Below are 10,179 nucleotides of genomic sequence, written 5' to 3' on the forward strand. Positions count from 1 at the left end.
CTTGGCTCTGGACACTCCACACCCGAAACCAACTCTGGGAGGTTAATCAATGTTATCGGGCGTCAATGACCGCTTCACGTCCAAGTTCCGAAGAAGTCAAAACCATTCTCCTTGCAGCCACTGACCGCCTGAAGAAATACTGGCTATATGAGGTTGACTAGGCGCTTATCGCTATTCTTCTCGCCGGCCAGGAGATGGAAATGGAGGTGGAAATGTTGGCGCATGGCATACGGATACGATTCCAGCCAGCGTCATCGAGCTCTAGATCTCAGTTTCGGGGTTATTTAGAGGATCTTCTGGCACTTGTTGATCAATACGCTGCCTCTATATTTTCTTATTTACCAACCTAACAAACCATATATAGACCTGTACCTATATCTCAGTACACACTTTGTCACTAGTCAAAATACAAACCATACTGAGTGCTAATAGCACCCGTGATCTCCTAAGCTCTTAAGAGGTTCCTAACGGAGGTCGTAATAAGCTGTCAGATAGTTCAGTTGAACTCGATTACGGATTCAAATCGTTGTTTAACCGTCCAAGTGCAACATAGGCAGTTACCCAGGCGCTGGAGACCTGATATGGAAACCTGAGGCATAAATTACAGAAAACCCTCAGAACCCAGACCAAAAGTAGTTAGATCCAAGTAACGCATCACGTGACGGACCGCGGAACGGCTACCGCTATTTTCCATCGCCCGCGCAAACTCTTCCAAAATCCATACATACATATCATTCATCACGCAGCTTTCTACAGCAATGCCGTAAGTATATCTACACGGCAGACGCATGTAGGCTGGCTAGTTCACTAGACAGAGTAAGTTTGCAAGAGCAAAACAGCCGGTTTGAGGAGTCTATGACGATCCTTCAAGCTCTTCAAGAGCTTTGAGGGGTTGATTACTGGGTGGGCTTCCATAGATGGTTGGGACAACCCCTTTCTCGTACCTTCATTATTAGTGCCTCTTTTTCGCTGTAAGGGTTTGGACGATTCTATTCATGTTATGATATTCGCGAGGGCTCTGTAGATACGAGCTTGTTGGCTGTCTGGCTAAGTGTTCAGTTAGCAGTAGAGAGAAAAGTCAGCTACAAAGAGCACGTCATGCCATATCGAGCTACAATATCGGGATAAGACCATGCGAATCGAATTATGAAATTAATGTATTACCCTTGCTTTGCTCCGTGATGCAGGATGCCAAATGTGCTAGACTCGTACTCCATAGCGGAGAATAAATCAAATGCAAATATCTACAGTACAGAGAGCCATCCGTCTCGCTGTTGAGGAAGAGAGAAAAGAGAAACCAACGACTAGAAATGCAACCCCTCATCCTTCACCCTTGAAACAGGCATCTTCGTAAAAACACTCCTACTCCACCCATCGGCATCAATGACTGTCTCTTTAACAAGGACGTACCCGCCGAGGCGCGGCATGGCAACTGCCCAAACAAGATAATAGATAGCGCCAAGCGCAAAGATTCCCAACGCAACAACGCAGTGCAGGTAATAAGGGAGCTCTTCGTAGACGCTCTGGCCGGCGGAAGGCGGGATATATGGCGCCACCACGAGGTAGATGTTTGACAGGCAGAAGAAGATTGTTACGGGGAGGGTCGCGCGGATGCCAGGGGCCCAGTTCGGGAAGTTCTTTTCCTTCGTGAGGTAGATGTAGATTAGACCGGCGGAGACGAAGACGTTTACAATGGCGAGCGGGTAGGAGATTAGGCTGTTTGATTGTTAGATAAGGTTTTTTAGGCTGTTAGGGTGGAGGCGGCTTACTTTACGAGGAAGTTGTAGGCATCTCCTGGAGGCGGAGCAAGCATGATAATCACAGAGACGACCCAGTGTTCAAAGAGACCAGCGGCAGGGGACCTGAAGGGCTTGTTGCTGGCCCAAAATTTGGAGAAGGGGAGGACGCCCTCGCGGCCGAGTTCCTGTACGATTCGGCCCTGCGAGAAGATGACAGAGAGAACGTTTCCAAATGCCGACAAGGCCACAAAGACAGACATGACGCGCTCCGCACGAGAGCCGAACATATTCCCGAAGAACGTCGCTGCGACGATGTTGCCTGATGCGAGGAATTGGTCTTTCGGGACTGCGGCGAAGTAGGCGATGTTGCAGAGCATGTAAAGGACACCGACAGACCCAATTGCGAGGGGGGCGGCAATCTTCAATGTACGCTCGGGGTTCTTGGTTTCGCTCAGAGCCTGGCGAGGTTAGCTTGAGCAATAGTCGAGAGTAGGATAGGACCATACGTAGTTGGCATTCGAGTAGCCGATAAACGACCAAATGACATTGTACAATGCCATGACAACACCATATCCGCTTCCAGTAGTTCCCTCAAAGGTATTTCGGAAATTGTGAGGCGTCTCAACCTTTGTGTGACCAGCCAAAGCCACCCAGCCAGTGACAATGACGAAGATGATAATGACGAGCTTGACAATACCAAGCAGGTTCTGAAGACGGAGACCCCACTTCAGCGCGAAGCCGTGAATCAGGAACGCAGCAGTGATACAGGCAAGGCCAATGCCTCGCTGGTTCCATCGGTCGACTTCCACCTCGGCGGCGTTGAGGATATACTGTCCGAAGACGACGCTATTACTGGCAGCCCATCCGAGCAGAACGGCGTAGGCAGCAAACATGGCCGTGGCCAAGAATTTGGGTTTCTTGTAGACATATTCGAGATAGTTCTTCTCACCTCCGTTCCTAGTCTGGTTAGTACAAGCCCTAACTTTGAACACTGTATAGAACAAACATACTTAGGAATGGCAGTACCCCATTCCAGGTAGACCGCAGTACCGGCGACGGCGATCAAAGTGCCAGCAACCCACATGAACAGCGAGAGCCCGACACTCCCGGACAACGACAAGATCGTACTCGGGGTAGCGAAGATACCAGTTCCAATGACGCGATTGAAGATCAGGAACGATGCACTGACGACACCGATCTGGCGACGGTCTTCGGGCGTCGCCTCGAAAATGTTTCCTTCGTCTATACTTGTCAGAACAAAGGCAAGCCACCTGCATACCGGAGGGTCACATACATAGCTGGGTAACGCCATCTGCGCGGCGCGGGCCGTCTTCAAGGGGCTTGGTGTCTGGCGCAACCTCGTTCTTGAGGACAGGCCCCGAAGTGATGTCCATTGCTGACACACTCAGCTTCTGTGCGAGTGAAAGACAGTGAAGGCTGATTCACAAAGCAGGCGCAAGTGTGGGCGTGGACGTGTGGTGATATATGAGCCGACGGTGATGATGTGCTGAGGTCAAGTTTGATGCAATCGAATCACGCTCACGCTAGGACCCTGAGGTCGTATAGAAGGGAAGATAGTGGTCTCGGCGACGCCGCGACCAAAAGCGAAAAGCTAGGCGTCAGGCAGAACGAAGGTGAGAGGTGTGAATCAAGATGAAGAGAGCATGGTCGAGACTGGAGATGCCGTGGGAAGCCGATCTGTCAGCACGCGATGACAGCCTAAAAGAAAAATCGGCCGGGGGCGAAACAGAAAGAAGGAAAGATCCGAAACTCTAGAAGGAATCGAGAAGGCCGCGAAGGCCCGCCGTGCCTGGGCCGTCATCTCAGCCTGCTCAGGGCCGGTTGGTGATGGCGGCGGCGATGGTAAGTGGAAGCGGCGAGGAAAAAAAACTGTTTGGGAGCTCCACCGGAACCACTTGAGCTCGAGCCTGAGTCGCGATGACACACAAAAACCGATCACGCAATTTGCGGCTTTCTGCTGTCATATCTGGATGTAACTCTACGATGCTATCATGCAATAAAAGTCATTATGCGGAATTCAAGAGTCAGGTCAAGGCCATGTAATAATGACATTCGCTCCCAGTGTGATATACCCGTATATACAACCCAACAACTCCGACCAAAACATGGCTCCAATCTTCGCGTTAAATAGTGGCAATCTGTCTCCTTCCAGTGGAACGCCATTGTAGATAATCCAGAAGAATAAACCAATATCATGTCTCAAGCGCAAATCTTGTATGAAAACCCCGTAAATCCAGCCGGGGGTTAGCCCTGTATAAATGAACTCCGGATTAATCAATGATGAATAAGGAAACAGTAAGAACCAATGCAGCATGCATCGTTCATCGAGGAGTAGCCATCCCCGTGGCAGGCGTGGTAGGCGTGGCAGGCGTGGCATGTGCTAGATTCGAGGGGATCATTTTTCCGCTCGACGGCGGAGTTTGTCGCTTGGCCAAGACAGCCAGCTTCTGTCGCAAAGTTGCCAACCGCATGCGTATCTTAGACACCACTGAGACTGAGTTAGATTGACGTCTTGCCAACATCAAAGTCCGCAAACTTACGCTTCAACAAGACTTCGCGCTCCTCGCCCTGCACGCCGTCCAGTGTAACCTTGTCAGTGCCCTTCCCTAAAGGCTGCACTTCGTCTACCTCCAAAACGGCCTCCAGCATTCTAATGGCAGTCACGTAAGCAATCTCACAGCCAGGAAGATCTTCACTCGTGAGCTCATTGATCGCCGCTGCCCGGCTCATCTCCAACGCGCGATCGTACATCAGCTTCTCAGCTGTCACACCAGGGCTCACCATGACGTCCACCGAGGTGCCTGAACCGGCCGACTCGAGCGAGAGGTTGTTGGGGTGCGATGGATGATCTGTCGGCAGTCGTCTCTGCGCTTCAAGCAATTTGAGCCGAACAAACTCAGCCTTCTCGAGTACTTCGTTGAATCGACTGCGGACCCATTGCACGACCTTATTGATCCGAATCGAGACGGGTTCTAGTCGACTAAAACCAGATTCACCCAGGGCTTCGGCTCGATTTTTGCGCATCCACCAGGCGCCCGCAATGTCCATCGACTTGGCAAGTAGAGACAATGCCTTGACGTAGAGTACCAAGGCCTCTTCCGAGAGGGTCACGGCGGCGTCAGGTGTAAGTTCGCCTTCCTCGAAATTAATGCCAGGTGCGTTCGGACTATTATAGCTTTGAGCGGACGGTGCTAGCGGTATAAGCTGTTTGTATTTCACCTCGGCGAAACCATATACAACGTCGCTGCGGGTGGCGCACTCTTCGAGTTCTTTGACAGTACGTGTATCCTCGTCCGGGCTCGCTTGGGATCTAGCACCATCTCCCATGGTCAATAAACCGGCATGGCCCGTTGGATAGGCAGGGAACGGATTGTAAGCCAAAGGAGGCGATCGCCCCCCTTTGGCGATGTTCAATGGCGGAGAGAATCCCACGCCGAATAATCGCCCACTTGCCATGTTGAGAGCCTTGGAAATTGCTGACGTAGCAGATGTAGGGCTTTGGCCATAGCGCCGCTCGTAGGAGACATGCCGGTTGTGGGCCGAGTCCGCTCGAGACCGACCTGATACTACTTGGACTGCTTTTCTTGGAGAATTTTGCGATGATGCCTGCGTCGTCGGAACAGCCGGCGTTGTTTGCCTTCGAGGAAGAGCACCAGTTTGTTTACCGTGGAACCTTGGGTCATATGCCAATTGATCTGCAAAAGCATTAACTTCGACTGCGCGCTTCTCCACAACAACGTAGTCTCGCTCGAACGCGACTTCTTGTGCAGCTAGTTCACGTTCCTCCTTTATCTTGTCTACGTTTTTGTACACCGGCGGGGTACCAGGGGCCTTTTGTTCTGAAAAATGGCGACCTATAAGCTCCTGACGTCCTGGTGCTGTGGCATGGGAAACTGCCTCCGGCCGCGGCGGTGCAGCAGCTGGAGGTATCTGCTTCGCGGAGGAAGGTCTGTCGCCACTCCTGGTCCTTCGCATAGGTGAAGAGCTTGTGGGTGTTTGCGGCCTGTCATTGTGAGGTACATATCGATGGGGCGGCGGATAACGGTCTTCGCTTGGTTCAGCGTCATTATTCCGGGGATACATAGCGTCAGAACCAGATTGAGGCTCTGCAGATTCGGTAGGAATGACCTCTGGTGACGGTGGGCGATCGGGAACAGGTACATCTTCAGCTGCTAGGCCAGGTATAGGACCCGTAATAATGTCATTCTCAAAAAATTCTGCAAATGTCATCCGCACCACCGGATTGAATTTTAAAAGACCACGGACCAGTGCCTTGATATCATCTGAGGCAGGATTCTCTTCTGGAAACTTGATTCGGTCTCTTGCAGTCTCGATCTTTCGAAGCAATTCAACATGATTTGTTGCCCTAAATGGCGGTTTCCCCACGACCATTTCGTATAGCACAGTGCCAACGGACCATAAGTCCGCCTTGGCATCATACTTCTCGTACCGTAGAATCTCAGGGGCCATATACAAAGGAGAACCACATAATGTCTCCGCGAGAGACGTGGCAGGGAGGGATCGAGCGAAACCGAAATCAGCTAACTTGAGCAATGGCAGCGTTCCTAAGCCCACCGCCGGCGTAAATGACGTTTCACTGCCTTTGAGCGGGACTATCTGTGGCTCGGCTTCTGACTGCGTTGGCGCGGGTTTTGGTGCAGGGCAGAGCAAAAGATTTTGGGGCTTGATATCGCGGTGAATGAGGTTCTTATCACGAAGGAACCTGAGGGCGCTTGCCAGCTGCTTCAGGAAATGACGGACGATCACCTCGTTTAAGGCTCCACCAGAGACGTTCGGATACTTTGATATCATATGCCGGGTATAGCTATGGTCTTTGAGGCTGTCCCTTCGTTTGATGAACTGTGACAAATCGCCTAAAGCACAGTATTCCATCACCAAATGAATGTGTGAATTCGTTTCAAGACAGTCGAGAAGTGCGACGATGTGCGGGTGGAGAAGGTATTTGAGGATATCAATCTCCATCGCTAGGTTGTCTTTGAGCTTTCTGTTGAGCTTTCCCAGATTTACCGACTTTATAGCGACAAACGTTCGTGATTTCTAGGATAACACACACGTTAACACCGACCAGTTTCTCTGTCGGAAGCAAGTTCAAGTCATCATGCAAAGAGAAGGATACCAACATCGACACTCACCGTCTGAACACCGCGGTATACAGTGGCAAAGCTACCCTTTCCAATATGATCCAGTCTCGTGTACGGCCCAATCGCCACTTCACTATAAGCCTCCTTCGAGCTCCTGGAGCTCTTTGATGGTGTCGAAGCCATGATTATGGCAGGCAGAGCCCGGCAACAAGTTCCGACAGGAGCCCAAGAACAACCCTTAGCCAGCAGCTACCTCACAGACAACAACGTTAAAGACGGAGAATAGAGGCCCATAGGGTACGGTAGGTATGACACGAGAGGGTTTGGATGAATGGCGTTCACTATCGATGGTAACTATGATAGGAAGTAACCAGAGAGACGGAAGCGAAGACCGGGAGCGAAGAGAGCGAGAGCGAGATCAATGAAGTCACGCCAGTCGATTATAATGGGTGGGCTAGAACGAAGCTCGAGGACGATTTGGGGATGTCAGGTCTTTCGAAGCGGTGAAGCGGAACTGGGGGAAGCTGCAAGAGAAGATGAGCTTCCAAGGTCGTCGGTGGTTATGAGAAACCAAGGAAAGTGACGGAAAGCAGAAGGTTATCAGTCGTCGAGCAGATGAGGAATATGAGTCGGAGCTGATAAGATAAAGGTAACCGACTGTTGACAGAGGGAGAGGACGAGATATGAAGACGAAAAGCTACAGGGAATGGTATAATGATACCAGATCGGAGAGAACAGATGGAAGAGACTCGAGGGATGAGGCAGAAGGGCAAGCAACTAGGTTGACGATGTTGTCGCTGGGGGGAAGCGGCGAGGAGCGTGACCTGCGATAACGGGCAGCAAGACGCAATCAATGGCGATGATCAGAAAGGCGGTCTAGAGGGCGGCGCAAGTCGAGGAACCTGGGGAAACAGCAGATTGCTACGTAAATGTCTAGCAAAACCTGCCTAAAGAAATAAACGAGCGGAATTCTAAGCTCTGAGGTGTTCTAAAGAAGCTGGAGATTTCTCGAATATAAGAGATGAGCGGCAAATGAGTCCTTGAAGCAATCAATGAGAGCATATTTCAGCCTGAGGCAGACCCCATCACGTTATAGATTAGATAAGAGTCGTCAGCTTGACATGACGATCCACCGTCCTCCGTACAGTCCACGATACCATGATCACCTGATGGCTGCTTCTGGTTGCCGACTCCGCAATCGTACCGTTGTCGCTCGCAAATCGTAATTGCATTCCAGTCAAAGTCAATCCATCATTGACTAATGGCCTCTTAGGACTCCTCATTATGGACGCTGCTGCGGACTCAATTTCCAGCGTCTGATGTCTGCCAATCATTAATGGAAGTGCGGGTGACCACCCCCTCAATGACTCACCTAAACAAGTGCGCTTGCCACTTCACTTTTCACGGCTTCAACCCAAGATGCGATTGCGCAGTCCTGGCTTCGGCTTGTCAGTGGCCGTTGCTCTAAATTGATAAGCTAGTGGGCTCATGCTCCGTTCTCAGGTCGACGAGCAAGTCAGGACTCATAGATTGGGTGCTTTGACCTCCACTGCACGCACGATGGTACACTACTGGGGCGATCGGCAAGCGTAGCCGACTTCTTCCATCTATGTACTCTATAGCAAGTACTCCGTAAGGGATAAGGCAGAGTTAGCACAAGGAGTGCTCTGGTCTTGGAAACAGTCACCCGGGTCCTCGTGCTTTTGCTACTGTCTCTAATAGACTCGAAGTTGGAATATAAATAGTAATCACCTGGTCCTTGCATATGCCAGAGTCAGTCAAAAGGGAACCTCGATCACGGTACTTGCACAGTAAGCCACATTCTCTGTGACGGCCGGGGCCTGGGGATTCTGGATACCTTCCTATCTGAGAAGGCCAATTCAGGTGGCACCATGGTCCATAAGCCATGCGCAGGCGGTTTATTAACCGAATTAATGAAATGTAGTAAAAACTTTCCGTCTTTCTATTGAACGAATTAGAGATTGTATCATGTAGCCATACCGGCTGTCATTTATCTTCATAACATTAGTAAACCAGCATAGCAAATCGTCGCATATCGTAACATTGCATCCATATCTCATAAACATAAGTGTCAGCATCAAACAGTCATAAAATTCGACAATAAAAAAAGGAATGGGGCAGGTGAAGGCAACCATCACTGCACTCAGTCCCAAAAAAAACTGCCAAGGGAGACGGAGCGCCGTACTCTCACTAAACCACATAATGCGGCCTGCGACTGGAGCTACTGTGCCTTCTCGAGTGGCTACTTCCGTGCCCCCTACGACTGCCATGACTATGGCTTCTCCTCCTGACTGTCGTTGTCTCCTTGACAACAACTGGGCGATCACTGTTACGCCTATAAAGCCAGAGCGCAATGATCGCCGTCCAGAAGAAGAAGAGCACCTCCATAATGCCAATCGCAAAGCAGGTCTTCAGCATCCGACACGTCTTGTTCAGGTCATCTGCTAGGTGGTTGCCAGACTGGCGCCCGAATGCGCCAAAGGGGCCCAGGGAGACCCAAACACTGCCGCCGTCCCAGTCACCGCAGTCGGCGTCGGCAATAAAGCGGAGTTGGTATACACCGGCTATGAAGGCGCCGAAGAAGAGAAGGTCGACGAAGGAAACGAACGCGGCGGAGCGTTTTGTGGTTGAATGCCGGATAAGAGTGTCGATGCACCAGAAGACTGCAATCACAGAGACGATGAAGAGGACGAGGATGTAGGGGGGTGTGATCATATTGGCTTTTAGGTAGCCGTCAACGAAATAGGCCTGAATTGCGCGGGACTTGTTAGTATGGATGTCTAGTTAGTTGGCTAGAAGGGAAGGAGGCGCACCATCATCCCAATTATGGGGATGAGGAAAACTATCTCCGTCAAGCGGTTGAAGATGAAGAAAATGCTTCCGATCATGTTGGCGGTTGACTGTTGCCTTGTCTTTGACTATAGTGTAGGGCTGGTGGTATTTGAGGACGGCGGACGGGACAAGGGTCAAGCGTGGAAGTGTGATCGCATCGCACGGATATGATAGATTTCAGTCCAAGGAGAATACGAGAATGAAGGATCGTCGCAAATGCAAGACCTCAATGCAAGGTACCTAGACACCTCAAGGCAGGGGAGCAAGGCGTTGTAAATCGACCTGCGGACAATAAGTCGATGCGACAGCTTCGATTCGGTCACCAAGCCAGCCCAGCACGCGCAGATGCACGAGAGATTCAGGTCCAGGTCTGGAGACGTAGTGATTGCGCTGCTGGATAAATAAAAATGATGGAGACGCCTGCAGGATGAGGTTATGGGCGGGCTGAAGCGAGGGGGCTGGGC

General features: G+C 50.9%; 3 protein-coding genes across 3 annotated transcripts; all 3 read right to left on the minus strand.

Annotated features, from left to right (window-relative positions):
* Positions 1 to 1,153: 1,153 nt before the first annotated feature.
* Positions 1,154 to 3,594, minus strand: BDW70DRAFT_131240 (high affinity methionine permease). Its single transcript, XM_073735952.1, has 5 exons — positions 3,034 to 3,594; positions 2,750 to 2,981; positions 2,246 to 2,696; positions 1,770 to 2,197; positions 1,154 to 1,716 (listed from the first exon to the last, which is right to left on the minus strand). Exons 1-5 carry the CDS (start codon positions 3,131 to 3,133, stop codon positions 1,305 to 1,307), a joined length of 1,623 nt encoding a protein of 540 aa, XP_073598445.1. The 5' UTR covers positions 3,134 to 3,594; the 3' UTR covers positions 1,154 to 1,304.
* Positions 3,595 to 4,004: 410 nt separating this feature from the next.
* On the minus strand, positions 4,005 to 7,013 carry atg1 (serine/threonine protein kinase ATG1). The gene is made up of 2 exons (XM_073744892.1): positions 4,301 to 7,013; positions 4,005 to 4,248 (listed from the first exon to the last, which is right to left on the minus strand). Exons 1-2 carry the CDS (start codon positions 6,741 to 6,743, stop codon positions 4,082 to 4,084), a joined length of 2,610 nt encoding a protein of 869 aa, XP_073598446.1. The 5' UTR covers positions 6,744 to 7,013; the 3' UTR covers positions 4,005 to 4,081.
* A 1,789-nt stretch (positions 7,014 to 8,802) lies between these two features.
* Positions 8,803 to 10,165, minus strand: BDW70DRAFT_131247 (uncharacterized protein). Its single transcript, XM_073735953.1, has 2 exons — positions 9,697 to 10,165; positions 8,803 to 9,631 (listed from the first exon to the last, which is right to left on the minus strand). The coding sequence occupies exons 1-2, from the start codon at positions 9,769 to 9,771 to the stop codon at positions 9,074 to 9,076; spliced, it is 633 nt and encodes a 210-aa protein (XP_073598447.1). The 5' UTR covers positions 9,772 to 10,165; the 3' UTR covers positions 8,803 to 9,073.
* Positions 10,166 to 10,179: the final 14 nt, after the last annotated feature.

The sequence above is a fragment of the Aspergillus foveolatus genome (assembly GCF_047715535.1).
Source record: "Aspergillus foveolatus strain CBS 279.81 unplaced genomic scaffold BDW70scaffold_10, whole genome shotgun sequence".
Taxonomy (NCBI): domain Eukaryota; kingdom Fungi; phylum Ascomycota; class Eurotiomycetes; order Eurotiales; family Aspergillaceae; genus Aspergillus; species Aspergillus foveolatus.